A 26,115-nucleotide genomic window follows, 5' to 3' on the forward strand; every position below is an offset into this window, starting at 1 on the left:
TAACCGACTGAGCCACCTGAGGTGTCCCAACAGTTTTTGTTTGGGATGATAAAAATTCTTGAAATGGATAGTGTTTATGGTTGTACAACATTGTCATTGTATTTAATGCAAATGAGTTGTACACTTAAATTGTTAAATGGTAAATTTTAAAATGGTTAAAGTGTTAAGCTTATGTTATATATATTTACCACAATATAGTACAAAAGAGAAAAGCACTCAAATTCTCACCAGTTCCAGTTTCCATTTTTCAGCTTCCCCAGCAGATGCACCTACGACAACATCCGCATCGCCATGGGAGAATCCTCTCTTGGCAGCTTCACCCACCCCAGAATCTTCACCTGTTGTAATCCAAGAATTCTGCATGTTTCCCTAAAATAAAATGTACCAGTAGTTACAATGGGCATTTTAACTTTAAATCAACATGCATGCTTTACAAATGATTCCACAGATTCTCATCTGTGATGAAAGGGGTAAAAAAGCATATGCTTCTCAACTGCAAATCAAGAATGAATTCGAAGTGTGGGCCCATGAGGGTCATACTGCACAGGTGGTACAAGGTCAAATTCCTACAGGCACAGGCAATAACATAAATGAGCAAGGAGGGCTGGATGCCAGTGCTTCAACAAATGAACTTCTCTTATTTCTCTGAAGACATACTTTCTCTTTTTTACATTTATTTATTTTTGAGAGAGAAAGTATGTGTGTGTGGGGGGGTGGGGGGTGGGAAGGGAGGGGGCCAGAGGATCCGAAGCAGGATCTGTGCTAACAGCAGACAGCCGGATGTGGGGCTCAAATTCAGGAACCGTGAGCCCATGACCTGAGCCAAATTCAGGCACTTAACTGACTGAGCCAACCAGGAGCCCCTGGAGACGTATATTCTTACAACACAGGGCCCTCTCTTGTGTTCATTTTCCACATTTCCTAAAGCCATGACTAATAATAGGGCTAATACCTACAGTGTTTACTATGTGCCAGACTCGGTTTATGTGATTCACATATATCAACTCATTTAATCACCACATCCACCCTAGGAGGTGAGTTTATTGTTATCTCCAATTTATAGAAAAGGAAATTGAGTGACACTGAGTAACTTGTAAGAGTCACAAAGGTAGAAGTGGCTAATAAGCGGCAGAGCTAGGATCTGAACCCGGGCAATCGAATTCCCTAGTCCACACCCTGAACGACGATGCTCTCCTGCCCTTCCAGAAAAATATTTATCTTCAACAACAACAACAAAAAAAACAATGCATGCAGATAAACAGAACTGACATGCAGCCTGCATGCCAGGGACTCACCAAGAATTGGTAGGGACCATGACAAACCATCTAAAACATGCAGCCACTACTCAGTTCCAGGCAATTGCTGCCATGTGTGAATGTGAAGTTGAGTTACAAAAACAATCTTTTGAGTTTTTAAGAGATTAAACCGGGTATCTGGCTTTTCAGCTAAAACATTGTTAAACACTGGTTCATAGCTCGTCAAACAAAACATGTCTACAGACTGAATTTGTTGCTGCCACTGTGTATGCCACCTCTGTTACCCTCTCAACATTCAACGAAATATGCAGCCCAAAGATCTGGGTAATTTATATGTACCACAAGGACGGAAATACAAATGTAAATCAACGAATAATTATGGAACTCTTGCTAAGGGCCAAAGAAGCACTCACAAGAGAGGACAGGTCCGAAACCCAGAACTATACTGCGGTGTTGTATCATGCTAGAAAGAGATAGTATTCCGAGAGTCTCCTCCACATTCTTCTGGAAGTTCAGTTTAATGCAAATGCCTGTGTATGATACCTCCTATGTTCAGGCAGTGTGCTAAGGAGCTTGGAGGGTAAAAATGAGCCAGACCAATCTTATCCTCAAGGCAAAAACCCTAAGCAGATAATTTCAGTTTAACATGGTATGTGCTAAGCCAGAGGTGTGCATGGGGGACTATGCCAAAACAGACGAGGGACACTAAGAACAACCAGAGATTCAAGGAAGGTTTTCTGGAGGTGTTGACACTGGCATGATATCTTGGGTGAGAAAGAGAGAGCTAGATAGGAAGAGCATGCCAGGAAGAAAACATCATGGGGAAAATCACAGAAGTGTGAATAAGTATGGTGCCTCCAAGAGATTCAGGCTATCTGAAATGACTAGAGATTGAAGCAATCCAAAACAATGGATGTTCAAAATGTCAAGCCTCAGAGGCAAATAAGGGTCTGGGAAGTATGGTATAACAAGTTTGAATTTGATTTGGTAGGTAAGGACAAATCTTTCAATATTTGACTGAGTGCATTCAAAGCTGCATTAGAGAACTATCTAATTTCCTGTGGAGAAATTGAAGAAAGCACATAGACCACAGATTGCTGGCTTATGGTATAAAATACTGTCATTCTTTGGAAAGCAGTGCTAGTCTAATTGACACTTTGTCCTTTCACAGACAACATTTAAAAACCTGAATGGCATTTGACTAAAGTTTTAAAAATTTAGTTAGCATTTACATCCCTGAAGATCACTGAAAACCTTTGATTCCTTAATTGAGGGGAGGGGTGGTAGTGGGGAGAATGAAATAGAAAAAGAAATGGCTCAGAAAAGTTCTGCTTTAAAAGCAAATCTCCTAGATCTTTGAATGAGTATACATGCCAAAATTTCTAATAAATAGCATATTTTAATATTATTATAATTTTTGTAACTCTTGAGAAAAGCTCTCCATGAAAAGAAATTTCATAGGAAAAAAACGATGAAAAATAAAGATAGAAATGAAATATCCCTTGAACAGTTTTAGTTTTTAAAAAATAAACTGTTTGTTCCTTCAACTACTAGGTCATAAAATAGACTAAAAGCTAAAAGTCATGTAGGCTACCATCCAAGTCCAAGGCTAAAATCAAGGAACAATAGAGAGGACGTTCTTCTCTTCTGGGGAGAATCTTCTATGCAATGGCAAACAAAGATGGTTTGGTTCAATATTGACGAGCTATTCTTAACCTATGCAGGAAGTTCTACAGTATAACACTAGACTAGGTAGATGGATCTAGGGAGTCAGACAGTCTGATATTTGAGTCCTCACTTTGCCATTTTCTAGCTGTGTGTGTGTGTGACATTCGTAGAGTTGCTTTATTTACTTAACTGCTATATACCTTAATTTACTCATCTGAAAAGAGATATAACACCTGCCTTCTTTGCCTACTACAAGCCTGAAATAATTTAATGTAAACAAAGTGCTTGATATAGTGCCTGCTACATCATAACCATGTAGTGATCAATAAATGTCAATCATTACTATCTATTTTAATTATTTTTCAAAAGAAAGTATTAAGAATACTGAAAATCTATACTCAAATCTTCCAATAGCTTTGGCAAGATCTACTATCAATATGGTAATAGATTCAGTAAAAAGCATTCAGAAAAAAAAGATAATCTCTCTTGGTGTGTTTATATTTAAGATATTCTAAAAAGTTTCATTTTACGTTAAAATTCTTAATATAAAGAGTTAAGATGGCAGCATAGTATGGGGATCTTGAGCTTGTCTCATCCCAGAAAAACTGCTAGATCAACACCAAACCATTTTGGACACCTAGGAAATTAAACTGAGGATAAACATGACAATCTGCATAATTTGAGCGAGAGATCTAGGCAGGTATATGGTGTGGAGAGGTGAATTGGGAGAGAGAAAAGCCGTGGCGCCACAGAGATTAGGGAGCCATTTTCACAGATAGAGGACAGAGAGAGAAGGGGGAGACAGTGCAGTGTGTTGGAATCATGCAAGAAAAGCATTTCCCCTGAAAGTAGCTAAAGGGAGAGACAGACAGAGAGAGAGAGAGAGAGTGAAAACACTCACAGGGAACTGGACAAGAAGAAATTTGTTTCCCAAAACCACTGACAGGGAAAAAGGAGAGGGTTTCAACACCAACAGTTGTGTATAAATAGTGGAGTACAGAGGTGCCTGGGTGGCTCAGTCGGTTAAGCATCCGACTTCAGCTCAGATCAGGATCTCACAGTCTGAGGGTTTGAACCCTGTGATGGACTCTGTGCTGACAGCTCAGAGCCTGGAGCCTGCTTTGGATTCTGTCTCTCTCTCTCTCTGTCCTTCCTCTGCTCACACTATTAGTGTGAGCAAAATTCTCACTATAGAGACTAGACAGTGGGGTGAAGCCATTTTCACCCCCAGCTGAACTGCAGTGATCAACCCCAGTGAGCTAAGCAGTACCATAAAATGGAGAATGGAGCTGTTACAATCCCTACCCACCTGCACTCTCCAGGCACATCTCCACTAGGGCAAGTTGGCCTGAGAAACAGCAGTAGGCCCCTCCCCCAGAAGACCAGCAAAAACCCTTTCCATCCACTTAGTCTAAAGATCACAGTGTACTGCAAAGTTTCAGTTCTAGGGGAAACTGGATCTACCTCTATTTGGGTTGTTTCTTATTTGCTTGTTCATTTTCTTTGCTTATGTTTTTGATTATGTTGTGGAGTTTGGGTTTTTTTTTCTTTCTTAGATACAGAAAGAACCATTTAAAAAATTTTTTTAATGTTTATTTTTGAGAGAGAGAAAGACATAACACAAACAGGGGAAGGGCAGAGAGAGATGGAGACACAGAATCTGAAGCAGGATCCAGGCTCTGAGCTGTCAGCACAGAGCCCAACACAGAACTCGAACTCACAAATGGTGAAATCATGACCTGAGCCAAAGTCGGATGCTTAACTGACTGAGCTACCCAGGCACCTCAAGAGCAAAATTTGTATTCTATTTTATTTTTTATTTTATTTTATTCTATTCTATTTTATTATTTAATTTTTTATTTTTAATTTCTTTTTCTTTTACTTTTTTTCCTTTTCTCTTTTTTCTCTTTTCTATCAAACTTTTCTCAGGAAGCACACGAAACACACCTAGATTATAGCTTCCTTTATTTGATTTTTTTGTTTTGTTTTAATTGTTTAATTTAAATTTTTTTTCTCTTCCTCCAAAATGACAAGATGGAGGAATTCACCCCAAAAGAAGGAACAGGTTAAATGATGGCTAGGGATTTAATCAACACAGATATAAGTAATATATCTGAACTAGAATTTAAAACCACAATTATAAGAATGCTCGCTGGGGTTGAAAAAAGCATACAGCACACCATAAAATCCCTTTCTGTAGGAATAAAAGATCTAAAACCTAGTCAGGCCAAGATTAAAAATGCTATACTGAGATGGAATTTTGAATGATGCCATGATGGTGAGGATGGATGAAGCAGAGCAGTGAATCAATGATATAGAAGATAATTATGGAAAATAATGAAGCTGAAAGAAAAGAGGGAAACAAAGACAAAAGATCACAATATAAGACTTAGAAAACTCAGCTACTTATTAAAGAGGAATTACATTTGTATCATAGGAGTCCCAGAAGATGAAAAGAGAGAAGAAGGGAAAGAAGGTTTATATGAACAAATTATAGCTGAAAACTTTGCTATCTGGGAAGGATAAAGACACCAAAATCCAGGAAGCACAAAGAACTCCCATGAAATTTAATAAAAGCCAACCAACATATCATAGTAAAACTCACAAAATACACGGTCAAGAAAGAATCATGAAAGCAGCAAGGGAAAAATAAGTCCTTAACCTTCAAGGGAAGACAGATCAGGTTTACAGAAGATTTGTCCACAGAAACTTGGCAGGCCAGAAAGGAGTGGCAGGATATATTCATCAAGCTGAATGGGAAAAATATGCAGCCAAGAATTCTTTATCCAACAAGGATGTCATTCAGAATGGAAGGAGAGATAGAGTTTCCCAGACAAACAAAAACTAAAGGGGTTCATGACCACTAAACCAGCCCTGCAAGAAACTTTAAGGGGAACTCTTTGAGTGGAGAAGAAAAAAAAAAGAAGACCAAATCCACAAAGACTACAAAGGATCAGAAAACATCACTAGAAACACCAACTCTACAGGTAACATGATGGCGCTGAATTCATATCTTTCAAAAATCACTCTGAGTATAAATAGACTAAATGTTCCAATTAAAAGACACAGTGTATCAAAATGGATTAAAAATAAAAAACAAGACCCATCTACATGATCCCCACAAAAGACTCATTTTAGACCTAAAAACAACTGCAGATTGAAATTGAGGGGAGTGAGAACCATCTCATGCTAATGGACATCAAAAGAAAGCCAAAGTAGCCATACTTATTATCAGACAAACTAAATTTTAAAACAAAGACTGTAACAAAAGATGAAGAAGGGTATTATATAATAATAATTAAGGGGTCTCTCTACCAAGAAGATCTAATGATTGTAAATATGTATGCCCCCAACTTGAGAGGACCCAAATATATAAATCAATTCCTCACAAACATAAAGAAACTCATTGATAATAATACAATGATACTAGGGCCTTTTAACACCCCACTTACAACAATGGACAGATCATCTAAGCAAAAAATCAACAAGGAAACAATGGCGTTGAATGACACACTGGACCAGATGTACTTAACAGAAATATTCGGAACATCCTAAAGCAGAACTCATATTCTTCTCAAGTGCACATGGAACATTCTCCAGAATAGATCACATACTGGGACACAAATCAGGCCTCAGCAAGTACAAAAAGATCGAGATCATACCAAGCATATTTTCAGACCACAACGCTATGAAATTTTAAGTCAACCACAAGAAAAAATGTGGAGAGACCACGAATACTTGGAGATTAAAGAACATCCTACTAAAGAATGAATGGGTTAACCAAGAAATTAAAGAGAAAATTAAAAAGTACATGGAAGCCAATGAAAATGAAAACACTACAGTTCAAACCTTTTGGGATGCAGCAAAGGCAGTCATAAAAGGAAAGTATACAGTAATCCAGGACTACCTAAAGAAGGAAGAAATGTCTCAAATACAGAACCTAACCTTATACCTAAAGGAGCTGGGAAAAAAAAAAAAAACAGCAAATAAACCCAAAAACAGCAGAAGAAGGGAAATAATAAAGATTAGAAAAGAAATCAATGATATCGAAATCAAAAAAACCATAGGACAGATCAACGAAACTAGGAGTTGGTTCTTTGAAAGAATTAACAAAATTAAATACCCCCTAGCCAGACTTATCAAAAAGAAAAAGGAAAAGACTGAAATAAATAAAATCACAAATGAGAGAGATCACAACCAACACTGCAGAAATACAAACAGTCATAAGAGAATATTATGAGCAATTATATACCAACAAATTGGCAATCTAGAAGAAATAGAAAAATTCCCAGAAATATATAAACTACCAAATTGAAACAAGGAAGAAATAGAAAATTTGAACAGACACATAACCAGTAAAGAAACTGAATCAGTAATCAAAACCTCCCAACAAACAACAATCCAGGGCCTGATGACTTCCCAGGGGAATTCTACCAAACATTTAAGGAAGAATTAATACCTATTCTTTTGAAACTGTTCCAAAAAACAGAAATGGAAAGAACCAAATTCACTCTATGAGGCCAGCATTACCTTGATTCCAAAAAAGACAACCCTACCAAAAAAGAGAATGACAGACCAATTTCCCTGATGAGCATGGATGAAAAATTCTCAACCAGATACAAGCAAATTGAATCCAACAATACATTAAAAGAATTATTCACCATGATCAAGTGGGATTTATTCCTGGACTGCAGGACTGGTTCAATACCCACAAATCAATCAATGTGATATACCACATTAATAAAAGAAAGGATAAAGGGGCACCAGGGTGGCTCAGTCTGTTAAGTGTCTGACTTAGGCTAAGGTCATGATCTCACAGTTTGTGGGTTCAAGCCTCGTGTTGGGCTCTGTGCTGACAGCTTAGAGCCTTGAGCCTGCTACAGATTCTGTGTCTGCCTTTCTCTCTCTGCCTCTCCCTTGTTTATGCACTTGCTCACTCTCTCTCTTTCAAAAATACATAAACAAACATTTTAAAAAATAAATAATAAAAGAAAGGATAAGAACCACATGATCCTCTCAATACATGCAGAAAAAGCATTTGACAAAATACAGCATCCTTTCTTGATAAAAACCCTCAAGAAAGTAGGGAGAGAAGGAGCATACCTCAATATCATAAAGTGCACATACAAAATACCTATAGCTAATATCACTTCAATGGGGAAAAACTGAGAGCTTTCCCCCTAAGGTCAGGAATAAGACAGGGATGTCCACTCTCACCACTGTTTTTCAACATAATACTGGAAGCCCTAGCCTCAGCAATCAGATAACAACAACAAAAAATAAAAGGCATACAGACTGGCAAGGAAGTAATCAAACTTTCACTTTACAGATGATAATCTACATGGAAAACCTGGAAAACTCCACCAAAAATCTACTAGAACTGATAGATGAATTCAGCAAAGTCTCAGGATATAAAATCAACTTTGAGAAATCTGTTGCATTTCTATATACCAATAATGAAGCAGCAGAAAGAGAAATCAAAGAATTGATCTCATTTACAATTGCACCAAAACCTATTAGATACTTAGGAATAAACCTAACCAAAGAAGTGAATATCTGAATGCTGAAAACTATGGAACGTTTCTTAAAGAAATTGAAGAAGACACAAAGAAAGGGAAAAACATTCCATGCTTATGCATTAGGAGAACAAAAATGTCTGTATTACCCAAAGCACTCTACACATTCAATGCAATCCATATCAAAATAACACCAGCATTCTTCACAGAGCTAGAACACAATTCTAAAATTTGTATGGAACCAGAAAAGACCCCAAATAGCCAAAGCAATCCTGAAAATGAAAACTAATTCCAGACTTCAAGATGTACTACAAAGCTGTAATCATCAAGAAAGTATGGTACTGGCACAAAAACAGACACTTAGGTCAATGGAACAGAATAGAGAACCCAGAAATGGGCCCACAGATGTATGGCCACCTAATCTTTGGCAAAGCAGGAAAGAGTATCCAATGGAAAAAAGACAGTTTCATCAGCAAATGGGAAAACTGGACAGTTACATGCAGATGAAACCTAGACCACTTTCTTATACGATATGCAAAAATAAATTCAAAATGGATGAAAGACCTAAATGTAAGACAGGAAGCCATCGAAGTCCTAGAGGAGAAAACAGGCAGCTACTTCTCTGACCTCAGCTGCAGCAACGTCTTACTAGACACATCTCCAGAGGCAAGGGAAACAAAAACAAAAATGAACTATTAGGACCTCATCAAGACAGAAAGGTTCTATAGAGCAAAGGAAACAATCAACAAAACTAAAAGGCAGCCTGTGAAATGGGACAATATATTTGCAAATGACATATCATATAAAGGGTTGGTATCCAAAATCTATAAAGAACTTATCAAACTCAACACCCAAAAAAAAAAATTAATAATAATCCAGTGAAGAAATGGGCAAAGACATGAATAGATACCTCTCCAAAGAAGACATCTAGATGGCTAACAGACACATGAAAAGATGCTCAATGTCATTCATCATCAGGGAAATACAGATCAAAACCACAATGAGCTACCACCTGACACCTGTCAGAATGGCTAACATTAACAACTCAGGCAACAACAGATGTTGGCAAGGATGCGGAGAAAGAGAATCTCTTTTGCACTGCTGGTGGGAATGCAAACTGGTGCAGCCACTCTGGAAAACAGTGCAGAGTTGCCTCAAAAAATTAAAACTAGAACTATCCTACGACCCAGCAATTACACTACTACATATCTATCCAATGAATACAAAAATGCTGATTTGAAGGGGCACATGCCACCCAACGTTTATAGCAGCACTATCAACAACAGCCAAATTATTGAGAGTCCAAAAGCCCATTGACTCATGAATGGATAAAGAAGATATGGTATATATATACAATGGAATATTACGCTACAATCAAAAATAATGAAATCTTGCTATTTGCAACAATGTGGATGGATCTAGAGTGTATTATGCTAAGAGAGATAAGTCAGACAAAGACAAATATCACATGATTTCACTCATCAGTGGATTTAGGAAACACAACAGATGAACATAAGGAAGGGAAGGTAAAATAAGATAAAACCAGAGAGAGAGGCAAACCATAAGATCTTTTTTTTTTAAGTTTATTTATTTTGAGAGAGAGAGAGAGAGAGAGAGAGAGAGAGAGAGAGCATGAGTTGGGGAGGGGCAGAGAGAGAGGGAGAGAGAGAATCCCAGGCAGGCTCTGTGCTGTCAGCATGGGCCTGACATGGGACTCGATCCCGGAACAAACCACGAGTTCATGACCTGAGCTGAAACCAAGAGTCGGACACTTAACTGACTGAGTCACCCAGGCTCCCAACCATAAGAAACTGTTAAATACAGAGAACAAACTGAGGGTTGCTGGAGGGGAGGTAGGTAGCAGGATGGAACAAATGGGTGACGGGCATTAACGAGGTCACTTGCTGGGATGAGGACTGGGTGTTACATGTAAATGATCAATCACTAAATTCTACTCCTGAAACCAATGCTACGCTACATGTTAACTAACTTGAATTTAAATTTAAAAACCCCTCTGAATTATAGCACCATGCTTATGTTGCTGAAATGCCTCATTTCACCTACGCAAGCAAAAAGCAGTAAGCAGTGGGGGTAGGGGTGCCTGGTTGGTTCAGTTGGTTGAAAATCTGACTCCTGATTTCGGCTCAGATCCTGATCCCAGGATCAGGGTTGTGGGATCGAGCCCTACGTGAAGTCTGCACTGAGTGTGGAGCCTACTTAGGACTCTCTCATCTCTATCTTTCTCTCTCTCCCCCCCCCCCCCCTTTGCCCCTCTCCCCAGCCTGAGCCCTCTATCTCTTAAAAAAAAAAAAAAAAAAAAAAAGCAGTACGGGTAGTAATTCTATATCTACAAAGTAACAGACGACCAAAGTTAAAACAGACATCAAGGTCTCTTGACATATCTGCAACAATAATTTTGATTGTCTGCATTATATTTTAGTTCATGTGAATGTTAAAACATAACTCTCAACAGCTGTGTTTTTTCCATAATTAAGGCTGCAATTAACTTCAGCTAGTTTCCTTTGTTCATGTAGCAAAGCATGTTGCACTTTTACCATTGTCTCCTTCCCCTTTGGTGTTACTCACTTCTCTGCCCTCTGGTTCACTTGTCTGCCTGATTTCCTTTCTCACTTCACTTCCCCCTTCTTCCACTTCCTTGCCACTGTATAAATACTGAAGACTATGAATAATCAAGTAGCTGTTTGCTAAGTGACTGCATATTGGGAAGAAAACCAAAAGAATGTACTAATTTTTTAAAATGAGTGAATTCTAAGTACTTTTTATATGGCTATATCATCTTAAATTGACATTGAATAAGCAATTAAGATGGAACTTTTAACTACTAATATTGATAATAAATAATATAACATAATAATATAAATATTAAGAAAAGGTCTTCCAGGGAAGGGAAAACAGCTGACCGCAAACTGAAATGTACTGCAGAAAAATAACCTGAAACACTGATCAGCCCACTTTGTCATTCAGACTTAACACAATCAGCTGTCTCTAAACAGTAAATTCTTTTTTTAAATTTTTTTTTTCAACGTTTTTTATTTATTTTTGGGACAGAGAGAGACAGAGCATGAACGGGGGAGGGGCAGAGAGAGAGGGAGACACAGAATCGGAAACAGGCTCCAGGCTCCGAGCCATCAGCCCAGAGCCCGACGCGGGGCTCAAACTCACAGACCGCGAGATTGCGAGATCGTGACCTGAGCTGAAGTCGGACGCTTTAACCGACTGCGCCACCCAGGCGCCCCTAAACAGTAAATTCTAACATAGACCTCAAGGATTACAAATGAAACATCAGGTCAGGAAAATTTAAAAAACTTCTAAGTCAAGAATTAGAGGACACCTAGATAAAACATTGAGACACGCATGTTTTTTTCTTAACAGGACGGATTTGCTAATGATGACTAAGCCAAAATCCACTGTAAAGTAAAGCTGCAGCAGGCAAGTATTAAAACTTCTCCATGCAACCCTGACTTTGTTTCAAAAAAGCAGAACAAGTTGTGATTAACTGTGTCCTACAGCAAAAGCGTAAGTACAAATTTTAAGGTGACAGTACCTCTGAAAAGTCATAAGGAGATATTGAGTTTAAACACTACTTAAGTATCATCACAAGAATTTTGTGTCCTAGAATTATAGAGATCCTCGAATCCACTGTTCTGCAAAATATGGCACATTCATATTCGTGACTCAAGGTCTCAACCCAGACCGACTGCATCAGACTCTCAGGGGATGGCACTCCGGAATCTGCACGGTCAACAAATATCTCAAGTGATTGTCACTCACGTGAAAGATTAAGAACTGCTAATATAGCTGAATCCTCTCCATTTGCCAATAGACAGAGGAACATGAGGTTAAGCCATATTGGAAAACCCTGTAAAATCACTCGCTAACCCGCTTGTTAGGGACAATGGGAAGACTAACATGCTGATCCCTGGACCCTCGGGCCAGGGTTCCTTCTGCTCCTCCATTCTGCCAATCAGACGGATCAGAATTCAGAGCACGATTGGAACCCTTAGGGAAATACAACAGAAATCCAAGCTCCAGTTATACAGTTTCTGGATTTAACAGAGTCCCTCCTATGTAACGCACTTCCTGCTTCACCCTGCTGTTTCCATATGGAAGAAACATCAACGGTGCGCTCAGGGAGGAAACCAGTGTGGATATGAGGCATTGCTACATCATTTCATTTGAGGATTCGTCCCACCACGGCGAATCTTAATTTTTGAGGCCCAAGCGAGCAACGGCAGAGTACATGTGCCAAATTTCAAGTGGAGGATTTCAGCAGTTCAGAGGCTGGTCGGGGAGGGTAGGAAGGAACGTTCAAACTAAAATATAATTTATGGTTTAAAAACAATGCTCACAGATGCATCCAGAAGTGTTTGTTCCCTCATTGCTTCCTCTTGTCTTTGAGATTTCAGCTCTTGTTGGAGACTTTCATTTTCAAGCACAACCACTTGTACCCTGTTTTTCATTCCAGAGAGTTCCTCCTGTAAAAAGCAGAAACAAATAGCAAATGCATTAAGCATTTTTAAGCACTGTTAATTGCTGTTTACTAAATGATCCAACATGCTATAAAGCATGGAAAACTTATGCTCTCTATCCATTTTCTGAATTATTATATTTAGAGAAATAAAGCAACTCAAACATTAGCTAACAAACAAACAAACAAAACAAGAGGCTAGGGAATACAGTAGAGGGTCTGCTAATGGCCATATCACAGAAATGTGTGATTTCTGACAATTTTTTTGTAGGCTTAAGAAAGGCTTTAATTAAAGGGCTTATCTAAAAGACTTTTAAGAATAAGGTAGACTGCTGAAAAATAAGATATATTATTATTCATGCTCAAATGCTAATAACTTGTTGAACCTGATAGAGTGATTAAATAGATAACAGGACTCTGAGACAGAAAGGCATGGAAAGTTGGAATAGTTATCCATGAATTGGTAGCCAGATGGAGGGAAATTATGAGTGACATAGTTTGGCAGAGAGTTCTTTAAGAGTGCTTCCTTAGCCTGGTGAGGAATAATACAAATGATTACAGATAAATAACAATTAGAATAGCTATTGAGTGGCGTCTCACTCTCTGAAAAAAATGTAACAAAAAAAATCAATGCACTGATGGTACAATATTTACCTTAATCTTCATTACCAGTATAATAAAAAAAACATATTAAGCAATATATGCAAATTCTATTTCAATTATTTTATTCAGAAAAAAACCCAAAAACCAAATCTGAGCTCGAAAGCTATAATTAAAAAAACATTGCAGACTTGCAATTTTTGGTCTGGCATATAATGAGCTTGGAAGACATCATTTTCATCTTTACAACAAACAAAAAGCTGAACAAACCAAGAAATCAACCACTCTTCTGAAATCCGTCAGAGAACTGAGGTCACAGGGAAAACTTCCATCCACGAAATTTTTTTTTTTAATTTTTTTTTAACATTTATTTATTTTTGAGATAAAGAGAGACAGAGCATGAACGGGGGAGGGTCAGAGAGAGAGGGAGACACAGAATCGGAAGCAGGCTCCAGGCTCTGAGCTGTCAGCACAGAGCCCGATGCGGGGCTCGAACTCACATACTGCGAGATTGTGACCTGAGCCGAAGTCGGACGCTTAACCGACTGAGCCACCCAGGCGCCCCCCATCCACAAAATTTGAGAGACAGACCAGTCTCTGAGAATCACAACCTACCTGAGCAGAAACTTCCAGGGAAACCAGTACCAGGAAAGGGAAAGGTCAAGTGCGATTGGTGAAATGCCAGAAGCTCAGGGTGGACAAGTTTGAGAGTTAAAAATGACAGAAGGACCCAGTCTAAAGGACCCAGAAGGACCCAGTCACAGTTTTGTGAGTTTTATCTTTAGGACACTACCAGGTTCTTACAGTAAAGACTAGAGACAAATCCCCTCAATCTTCTCTAGTAGGAGAGGAAAAATAGCTATTTTGAAATATGCCCAAAGCATTCTATTCTTAGAAAGGCCTGCCTTGAGAGAAACTATTCTACCAGCTAGGGCTTTTCAGAACCTAACAGCTAGGGCTTTTCAGAACCTACGTGACCTGAGGGAAGGGAAATACCCAACTCCAGCTCACTCAAGCCTTCTCACTGCACGTTAGATGAGAGGGTGAGGCCACTTGGGTGGCTCAGTTGGTTAAGCATGTAACTCTTGATTTCAGCTCATGTCATGATCTCATAGTTCGTGAGTTGAAGGCCCACGTCGGGCTCCATGCTGACAGTGCAGAGCCTGCTTGGGATTCTCTCTCCCTCTCTCTCTCTGCCCCTACCCCCATGCATACTCTCTCTCTCTCTCAAAATATATAAATTGAAAAAAAAAAAAAAAAAAAGATGAGAGGATGACTGAGAAGCACTTGTGAAGGTCAAAGCTAAGGGGCACAGACTCATTAAAAGATGGAAACCTAACCATACGACTATAAAATGCCTCCCCTGCTCCCACATCTAACCACCACATCAAAAGGGGGTCTGTAAAATAACAAAGGAATACAGTAAAATTACACATCTCAGACTATATTTAAGAAGAATTCTCAAGGGAAGCCCAAAGATAACAGGGGAGACATAAACCAGGACACTACAGGAAATTTTAGCCTCTGACACCTATAATAACACAAAACAGTAAACACAGCCCAACTCCTACCAAGAAAAACATAATATCTCACACTAAAAAACTATTCCCTCAGTTCCTTCTACTATATCGTGTCCAGTATTCAACAAAAAATTAGAAAGCACATGAAAAGACAGCGCGGTTTCAGGAGACTAAGCAAGCTCAGAACAAGACTTGAATATGGCAGTGATCTTGGAATTATGAGATTGGGAGTTTAAAATAATTATGATTGATATGTTAAGTGTTAAAGGGTCTGATGGGAAAAGTAGACCACATGCAGGAACAGATGGGCAATATAAGCAGACATGGAAACCCTAAGAAAGAATAAAAGTGCTGGAAATCAAAAACACTGTAATGGAAATGACAAATGCCTTTGATGGGCTCATTAATAATAGACTGGTCACAACCAAGAAAAGAATCAGTGAGCTTAAAGAACTGCCAATAGAAACTTCCCAAAAGAAAATACAAAGAGAACAAAGAATGAAAAAGACAGAAGAGAAGATCCAAGAAATGCAGGACAATTATAAAAGGTGACAAAAGGGGAAATATTTGGAGGAATAATGACCTAGAATTTTCCAACATGATAGTTACCAAACACAGATCCAGGAAACTCAGAGAACATCAAGCAGGATAAAATAAACAATAACAAAAAAAAAAATCGGGGTGCCTGGGTGGCTCAGTCAGTTAAGCGTCTGACTTCGGCTCAGGTCATGATCTCGTAGTTCACGAGTTTAGGCCCTGCGTCAGGCTCTGTGCTCAGAGCCAGGAGCCTGCTTTGGATTCTGTGTCTCCCTCTCTCTCTTCCCCTCACGCTCTTGTCTCTGTCTCTCAAAAATAAATAAATGTTAAAAAAGAATTTAAAAAAATCTATACCTATGCATATTATATTCAAAGTGCAGAAAGTCTATACCTATAGAGAAAGGTATAGGGGAGCTCAGAGAACATCAAGCAGGATAAAATAACAAATAAATCTACACCTATGCATATCACATTCAAAGTGCAGAAAATCAAAGACAAACAGAAAATCCTCAAGGAAATCAGAATTTAAAAAAAAGCAACCTTACTTATAGAGAAGAAAAGATAATTATATTGGACTACTCTTCAGAAACCATGTAAGCAAGAAGACAATGGAATGAAATATTTAAAGTATTAAAAGGAAAAAACTCCACCAACCTAGAATTGTATATTCAGGCAAATTAACCTTCAAAGATGAGGGGGAAAATAAAAACTTTCTCAGATAAATAAAAATTGGGGAAATTTGTCTCCAGCAGACCTGCCTTGCAAGAAATGTTAAAAGAACTTCTGCAGAAAGGAGGAGAATGATACAATTTATAAGTTAAGGTCTACATAAAAAAAAAGAAAGAGCATTTAAAAAGGATTATATGGTGATAAAATATTTTATTTTTCTTAGTATTAACTGATCTAACATATAACAGTTTGCTCAAATCACAGTAGTAGCACTATATATAGTGATTACAGTGTATGAATAACTGAAATGAATGCCAGCAATGTTGTAGAGGACAGGAGGGAGGGATTGGAAACACTCTCTTACAAGGACCTTGCCCTACCCACGTAGTGGTATAGAGCTATTTGACAACAGCCTTTGATTATTGATCAGTGTGACTGCAAACTCAAGGGCAGCTACTTACAAAAAGTAAAAATAGTTCACCTGGTATGCTAAGAGAGGAGAAAAACTGCAATCATATAACATGCTCACTTAAAACCAGAGAAGGCAAAAAAAAGAGTAGAAGAGAAGGAAAGAAAGAAAGAAAGAAAGAAAGAAAGAAAGAAAGAAAGAAAGAAAGAAAGAAAACAAACAAGGGCCATGAGTAGAAAACAGTAACAAATATGGTAGATATTATCCAACTATATTGATATCCAACTATATCAGTAATAACTTTAAATGTCCATGGTCTGAATACACCAATAAAAATCAGAGACTGTAAGAGTGAGTGACAAACAGGACACAAGTATATGTTGTCCATAAGAAGTCGACTTTAAATATAAAGACACAGATTGATTAAAGGTAAATGGATAGAGAGAGATATACCATGCTAACACAAATCAAAAGAAAGCTGGGGTAGCTACATTAATTTCACACAAAACAGACTTCATACCAAATAAAAATGTAAGGGATAAAAAGGAGCATCACACAGTGATAAAGGGGTCAATTCTCCCAGCAGACATAATAATCCTCAACGTGTTTGTGTCTAACAATAGAGCATCAAAATACACGATACAAAAACTGATAGAACTGTACAGAGAAACAGAGGAATCCACTATTTAAGCTGGAGATTTCAATACCCCTCTGTCAATAACTGACAAGACCCAGAGATCTTGCAGACTGGCAAAATATCAGTAAGAATATAGTTGAACTGAACAGCACCATCAATCAACCGGATCTAATTTGGCATTTACAGAACACTTTATTCAACAACAGAATACACATTCTTCTCAAGCTAACAGAACATTTCACCAAGACATACCAATCACATCCTGGGTGTAAAAACACACCTTAACAAATTAAAAAGAATAGAAACCATAAAAAGTATGTTCTCAGATGACAATGGAATTAAACTAGAAATCAATAACAGAAAAAGAGTTGGAACACTCCCAATATACTTGGTAATTAAACAACACTTCTTAATTTTTTTTAATGTTTATTCATTTCTTGAGAGAGGGAGAGAGAGCTAGAACGAGGGAGGGGCAGAGAGAGAAAGAGGGAGATACAGAATCTGAAGCAGGTTCCAGGCTCCGAGCTGTCAGCACAGAGCCCAAGGTGGGGCTTGAACTCACAAACCGCAAGATCATGACCTGAGCCAAAGTCGGATGCTTAACCGACTGAGTCACCCAGGCGCCCCTAAACAACACTTCTAAATAACATACAGGTCAAGGACAAAGTCTTGAGGAAAATTTTAAAATATTCTGAACAAAATAAAAATGGAAATACAACTAATCAAGATTTGGGAGATGCAACACAACTAGTGAATAACATTAGAAAAGAAGAAAGATTCCAAATCAGTAATCTAAGCTTTTGTCTTAGGAAACTTTCAAAAAAGGGGGAGCAAATTCAATCCAAAGAAGATATAATAAAAATTAGAGTAGAGATCAAAGAAATTAAAAATAGGATAAATAAGGAAAATAGGAAATAAGATACCTAGGAATAAACCTAACCAAAGGGGTGAAAGACCTGTACTGTGAAAACTATAAAACATTGGTAAAAGAAACTGAAGAGGACACAAAGAAATGAAAAGATATTCCATGCTCATGGATTGGAAGAACAAATATTGTTAAAATGTCTATAGTACCCAAAGCAATCTACACATTTAATGCAACCTGTATTAAAATACCAACAGCATTTTTCACAGAGCTGGAACAGACAATTCTAAAATTTGTATGGAACCACAAAAGCCCCCAAATAGCCAAAGCAACCTTGAAAAAGAAAAGCAAAGCTGGAGGCATCACAATTTCGGACTTCAAATTATATTACAAAGCTGTACTCATCAAAAAACAGTATGTTATTGGCACAAAAACAGACACATAGATCAATAGAGCAGAGTAGAAAACCCAGAAATGAACCCACAGTACATGGTCAATTAATCTTTGACAAAGCAGGAAAGAATGTCCAGTGGGGAAAAGACAGTCTCTTCAACGAATGGTGTTGGGAAAACTGGGCAGCAACATGCAAAAGAATGAAACTGGTCCACTTTCTTACACCAAACACAAAAACAAATTCAAAGTGGATTATTAAATATCCAAATGTGAGACCTGAAACTGATAAAAAAAAAATCCTAGAGGAGGGGCACCTGGGTGGCGCAGTCGGTTGAGCGTCCGACTTCAGCCAGGTCACAATCTCGCGGTCCGTGGGTTCGAGCCCCGCGTCAGGCTCTGGGCTGATGGCTCAGAGCCTGGAGCCTGTTTCCGATTCTGTGTCTCCCTCTCTCTCTGCCCCTCCCCCGTTCATGCTCTGTCTCTCTCTGTCCCAAAAATAAATTAAAAAAACGTTGAAAAAAAAAGAAAAAAAAATTAAAAAAAAAAATCCTAGAGGAGAACATAGGCAGTAACCTCTTTGACACTGGCCATAGCAACTTCTTTCTAGATATGCCTCTTGAGGCAAGGAAAACAAAAGCAAAATAAACTATTGGGACTTTATCAAAATAAAAAGCTTCTGCACAGTGAGAGAAACAATCAACAAAACTAAAAGGCAACCTATGTAATGGGAGAAGTGTCTGCAAATGACATCTGATACAGGGGTAGTATCCAAAATATATAAAGAACTTATAAAACTCAATACTCAAAAAACAAATAATCCAATTAGAAATGGGCAGAAGACATGAACAGATATTTTTCCAAAGAAGACACACAGATGGCCAACAGACACATGAAAATATACTTAACATCACTGACCATCAAGGAAATACACATCAAAGCTACAATACAGAACTACAATGACATGTCACCTCACACCTGTCAGAGTGGCTAAAATAAGCAACACAAGATACAACAGATGTTGGCAAGGATGTGGAGAAAGGGGAATGCTCTTGCACTGTTGGGGGGCATGTAACTGGTGTAGCCACTCTAGAAAACAGAATGGAGGTTCCTCAAAAAGTTAAATATAGGGGCGCCTGGGTGGCTCAGTCGGTTAAGCGGCCGACTTCGGCTCAGGTCACGATCTCGCGGTCCGTGAGTTCAAGCCCCGCGTCGGGCTCTGTGCTGACAGCTCAGAGCCTGGAGCCTGTTTCGGATTCTGTTCTCCCTCTCTCTGACCCTCCCCTGTTCATGCTCTGTCTCTCTCTGTCTCAAAAATAAATAAAAAACGTTAAAAAAAAAATTAAAAAAAAAAAAGTTAAATATAGAACTACCCTAGTTCCAGCTGTTGCATTAGTAACTATTTATACAAAGAATACAAAAATACCAATTCAAACGGATACATGCACCCCAAAGTCTATAGAAGCATTATCTACAAGAGCCAGATTATACAAAGAACCCAAGTGTCCATCGACAGATGGATGGATAAATGCATGGTATAGATACATGATGGAATATTACCCAGCCATAAAAAAGATTGAAATCTTGCCATTTGGAACGACATGGATGGAGCTACAGAGTATTATGCTATGGCTACAGAGTATTATGCTATGGGAAATAAGTCACTCAGAGAAAGACAAATACCATATGATTTCACTCATATGTGGAAGAACAAAAAAAAATGAGCAAAGGAAAAAAAAGAGAGGCAAACCAAGAAACAGATTCTTAGCTATATTGAACAAACTGATGGTTACCAGAGAGAGAGGAGGTCAGTGCGGGGAGGGAGGGATGGGTTAGACAGGTGATGAGGATTAAGGAGTACACTTGTGATGAGCACCGGGTATTGTATGGAAGTGTTGAATCACAATATTGTACACCTGAAACTAATACACTATATGTTAACTAACTAGAATTTAAATAAAAACTTAGGGGTGCCTGGCTGGCTCAGTTGGTAGAGCTTATGACTCTTGATCTCTTGGTTGTGTATTCAAGCCCCAAGTGTGGCATGGAGTTTACTTAAAATAAAATTTAAAAAAGAAAAAGAAAATACATTAAATCTTTAAAAATACATTTAAAAAGGATATAAAAATTAATTATTATTAAATAAAAAATTTTAAAAATTAATAAAGTATCTCTAAGCCCTTAAATGTTACTTTTATTCTGTTACTCTCTTGTTAAAACATATCAAATGCATACTCCGTCTACCTTTCAAGGCTTTTGTAATCTTCCATTTTCCCAGATCAGCATAGTTTTAATAATTTCTAACAGAATCCTCTACTGCAGAAATTTAGAATAGATGCCTCATGGCCCCCATAAATAAACCCTATTCATCCTGAGTATATCCTTTCAGTGTTGCTGTTCTCTCTATGGAACTCTTTTACCCCACTTCTGCTGATCTAAATGATCTTACTCTTTTAAGATTGCTCTCTCCCAGAAAAATATCTCCCAAAACTCCAGCTTTTAGTACCTTTCTACTCTTACTATAATTACAGTTTATATTACAGAATACAGACTACATTATACTCTCTATAGTGTTGCTATGGTGCTCATAGACATTAGTACTCTCTTCTTGACCAGATGGTAAATTTATTACAATTTATATTGAAGGGTGGCAAAATCTGCCACCTCAAAATATGCCACTTTGGAATAAGAATTATTTTGAGCTAAAGACACTTGAAAAACAGAAAATACAAAAAGAGTGCTCTGACTTCCCCTTTTTTTCCTGAAAGCAGGAGATAAAACTCCCATGTGAAAGATGGCCTCCCCGTATCAGGAGGAAAGAAACATTCTTATCACCAGAGACAGGGAGTGGAGGCTGAGAGGCATCTGTGCAAACAGACCTCATTAAAATAACTCATCTTCCTTTAACCTCCCCATATATTTTAGTTATGTTTCCACATTGCCTCTCTTTGTTCAACGTATAAAAGCATTTAGGTTTTGCCATTTCTTTCAGACATCATTTCCTTATGAGGTCTCCCATGTCACATAAAACTTCTATTGAAACAATCCCATTTACAATTGCACCAAAAGGAATAAAATACCTAGAAATAAGTTAAACCAAGGAGATGAAAGATCTATACTCTGAAAACTATAAGACACTGATAAAAGAAACTGAAAAAGATACAAATAGAAAAGCTATACCATGCTCATGGATTTGAAGAATAAATATCGTTAAAGTGTCCATGTTACCTAAGGCAACCTACATATTCAAAGCAATCTCTATCAAAATACTAATATCACTTTCCACAGAACTAGAACAAATAATCCTAACATTTGTACAGAACCACAAAAGACCCCGAATAGCCAAAGTAATCTTGAGAAAGAAGAACAAAGCTGGAGGTATCACAATCCCAGATTTCAAGAAGTTCTACAAAGCTATAGTAGTCAAAATAGTATGGTACTGGCACAAAAACAGACACATAGAACAATGGAACAGAATAGAGAGCCCAGAAATAAACACACCTATACGGTCACTTAATCTATGACAAAAGAGGCAAGAATATACAATAGGGAAATGACATCTTGTCAATAAATGGTGTTAGGAAAACTGGACAGCTACATGAAAAAAAATGAAAATGGACCACATTCCTATACCATACACAAAAATAAACTCAAAACGGATTAAATACCTGAATGTGAAACCTTAAACCATAAAATTTCTAAAAAATAAAACATAGGCAGTAATCTCTTTTATTAGCAACACGTTTATGGATATGTCTCCTCAGGCAAGGGAAACAAAAGCAAAAATAAACTATTGGGACTACACCAAAATAAAAAGCTTTTGCACAGCAAAGGAAATTACCAACAGAACAAAAAGGAAACCTAGAGAATGGGAGAAGAGATGTGCAAATGATATATCTGGTAAGTGGTTAATATCCAAAATTTATAAAGAACCTACACTACTCAACATCAAAATAAATAACCTGATTTAAAAATAGGCAGAGGGCCTGAATAGACATTTCTCCAAAGACATACAGATGGCCAATAGACACATGAAATGATGCTCAACATCACTGATCATCAGGGGGGAAAAAAATCAAAACCACAATGAGATATCACCTCACACCAGTCAGAATGGCTAGTATCAAAGAGACAAGAATCAACAAGTGTTGATGAGGATATGAAGAAACGGGAACCTTCATGCACTGTTGGTGGGAATGTAAATTGGTGTAGTCACTGTGGAAGACAGCATGGAGATTCCCCAAAACATTAATATTAGAAATACCATATGATCCAGTAATTCCACTGCTGGGTATTCGCCCCCAAAACTGACACAAATCCAAAAAGATAAATGCACATCTCTGTTTACTTCAGCAGTATTTACAATAGCCAAGATATGGAAGGAACCAAGTGTGTGCATTGACATATGAATGGATAAAGAAGATGTGCAGGCTGTGTGTGTGTGTGTGTGTGCGTGTGCGTGTGCGTGTGTGTGTATGTGTATACATACATATGTATGTGTACATACACACACACATATATATACATATATATACATATATTACTTAGCCATAAAATATTACTTAGGCATAAAAAAGAATGAGATCTTGCATTTGTGACAACATGGATGGACCCAGAGGGTATCATGCTAAGTGAAATATATCAGACAGGGGCGCCTGGATGGCTTGGTCAGTTGAGCGTCCAACTTCAGCTCAGGTCATGATCTCACACTCCGTGGGTTCGAGCCCCGCGTCAGGCTCTGTGCTGACGGCTCAGAGCCTGGAGCCTGTTTCGGATTCTGTGTCTCCCTCTCTCTCTGCCCCTCCCCTGTTCATGCTCTGTCTCTCTCCATCTCAAAAATAAATAAACGTTAAAAAAAATTAAAAAAAAAAAAAAAGAAATATATCAGACAGAGGAAGACAAATACCATATGATTTCACTTATACACGGAATCTAAAGAGCAAAATAAAGAAACAAACCAACAGCCTCTTAAATACAGAGAGGTGGTTGTCAGAGGAGAGGTGGGTAAGGGGATGAATGAAGTAGATAATGGGAATTAAGAGGTATAAACTTTCAGTTATAAAATAAATAAGTCACAGATATGAAAAGTATAGCTCAAAGAATACAGTCAATAATATTATAATAATGTTTTATTGTGACAGATGGTCACTACACTTATTGTGTTGAGCACTGAGTAATATATGGAAGTATTCAATCAATATGTTGTACACCTGAAAATAATATAATATTGTATGTCAGTTATACTTCAATAACAATAAAAACAAATGTGTATACTTTCATCCTGTTAATCTGTCTTATGTTAATTTAAGTCTAAGTCCCAGCTGTAAACTCTAAGAGGGTAGAGATGAAGTTTTATCTCCGCTACAATATTTTTTAAGTTTTACCCACAGCATCTGAGTGATTAACAGGAGCTTATTACTGGAATGAGTCCTAGGACATTATTTCAGCCTTTCTGGTAATCCAAGAGCACTGTGCAATGATGACTGTATCTGCTAAAATCAGGAACGTCTTTGTAAAGTCAAGACAATGAAATGTTTAAAGGTTTCTGAAGGCACATATCAACTTTCACCTTGGAAGAGTAACCAGAATGTAAAAAAAATAATACACGAGGGGCTCCTGGATGGCTTAGTCGGTTAAGCATCTGGCTCTTGATTTTGGCTCAGGTCATGATCTCACGGTTTGTGAGACTGAGCCCTGCACCAGGCTCTGCACTGACAGCATGGAGCTTGCTTGGGATTCTCTCTCTCTCTCTCTCTCTCTCTCTCTCTCTCTCTCCTCTCTGTCTGCCTGTCCCCAATGCTGGTGAACTCTTTCTCTCTCTCAAAGTAAATAAATAAACATTTAAAAATTATACATATAATACAAGATGCATTGGTAATGAATAAAAAAAAAAAAAAGAAAAACTAAAATGCTAACCTAGTTTGGAAAGGCAGAAAAGCTCCAATGGCATTAGTGACACTACTAAACTGCATACAGTTGAGCAATAGAACCATCTGGTGTTTTAAGCCGTAGTGGACACATTTGGTTTCTCAATCATTGCTATCAATGGCTAACGAGCCATCCTTATTCAAAGCTAAGGGAAGAACCTTCACCCTGACAATGGAATAGACTTGGTCTGCAGTTTATAGTTCCTGCTTCTGCACCAGTGCTCAGTAGGCTGGGCAAGGTGGGAAGATGACTGACCAGTCGTACTGTCCCAAAGAATGTGCCATCAGCTGGGCTAAAGAACATGGGGTGGAAAGCAAAAACTCTGAAACGTGAGAGCATATTATCAAAATATCAGACATAGTTATGGGCTGGGAAATTAAGCAATCATAAATGGCATGGTCAGGAGTATCATTCCCCGGCTTGGGAAGCCCCTGTAACACATCAGCCTCCTCAATCATGTAAGGGTGATAATTGTCAAATGTATCGCAATACACATGAAGACGAATGATAGCAAATTTTCACATAAGGTATCATTAATATAAACTTTAATGTAGTTACATTTAAATTTTTAATGAGAAACTTACCTTGCAGAACTTGACTTCTGCCTCTAAATGATGAATGTACTGAGACTGATCATTGATGATCGGAACAAGATTGTGGATGGTAGGCACGTTGGCTTCCTCATCTTCTGACGCCCTCTAAGGCAAGAAACAAACAAAAACTAAGCATGTTTGGATTTAGCAGAGACTCAGGTAATACTGCCTCCATACTCAATTTAGTACTGATGTCATATAAACATCGAGGAGATCACAATGTGGCCAATAGTGTTCATTTCTCTATCCTATAAATTTCATATAGATAAGATTCAAGGATACCAATATCATGTGTTAAAGATGGAAAGTGGAAGTGGTTACAAAAAGAGTGGCAAGTGGAAGAATGCTGGACTAGTCTAATTGGCTTGGGAAAAACTGCCCATTAGAGCCATCTGGAAATGGGACGTCCCACTCAGTAATGCTGAGATAAAAGGACAACTCCCTTCAAGAAACTGCCATGCAAGAGCACTGCTGCCTAAAACTGAACAGTTGCCGGAAGAAGGGATTCTTCAGACAAGCATTTGCGCCAGGTGGGTCAATGAGGTAAAATTCTGCAAAGGAGTACATTAGCCAAACGTGGTTTCTGAGTTTTGACTCAAGGCAACTGGAGACCCTGCTGGTCTGGGGCACAGAGCCTCCAAGACTAGAGTGCTAAAGCAGACACTGGAGAAAACTCAAGAGCTCCCTTGCACCGGCAGTCCAGAGAAGAGACTTCCTGCGTACTCCTGCAGCATTCCTGAATTGACTTTAATATCATATATATCCTACTTTCTCCTAAAATGATTGTAGAATGGTTTCTAGAATCATTTATCATTCCATGACATTTTGTAAAGAAAAGAAGAAGTCAGGAAGGGAAAATGAGTGTCAACCAGATAGATGAACCCAGAGAAAGCTTGAGATCAGACACCCAGTCACTATTTTTCAGTCTGGCAGAAATTCCTGACGACAACAAAGTACCAGCTCTCACGGCAGAATAATTAAGTAGAGTTCTGCTTCTTGGAACATTTAAGAAATTTAAAAATCAAAATAACTTTAATT

The 26,115-nt window shown here is 38.1% G+C and overlaps 1 protein-coding gene across 12 annotated transcripts in view; it reads right to left on the reverse strand.

The window, feature by feature from the left end:
• The window catches only part of SDCCAG8 (SHH signaling and ciliogenesis regulator SDCCAG8), a 248,601-nt gene that overhangs the window by 207,105 nt on the left and 15,381 nt on the right, over positions 1 to 26,115 (reverse strand). For all 12 annotated transcript variants that reach the window (XR_009254275.1, XR_009254277.1, XM_058701165.1 and 9 more), the window contains exons 4-6: positions 25,069 to 25,182; positions 12,811 to 12,936; positions 229 to 369 (exon numbers count right to left, since the gene is read on the reverse strand). Coding sequence is in view for 10 of the 12 variants with exons in the window: in XM_058701165.1 (XP_058557148.1) it covers positions 229 to 369; positions 12,811 to 12,936; positions 25,069 to 25,182 (381 nt within the window). In the remaining 2 variants the exon portion in view is untranslated. The remainder of the gene's footprint in view (positions 1 to 228; positions 370 to 12,810; positions 12,937 to 25,068; positions 25,183 to 26,115) is intronic.

This window comes from Neofelis nebulosa, chromosome 15, assembly GCF_028018385.1.
Source record: "Neofelis nebulosa isolate mNeoNeb1 chromosome 15, mNeoNeb1.pri, whole genome shotgun sequence".
Classification (NCBI taxonomy): domain Eukaryota; kingdom Metazoa; phylum Chordata; class Mammalia; order Carnivora; family Felidae; genus Neofelis; species Neofelis nebulosa.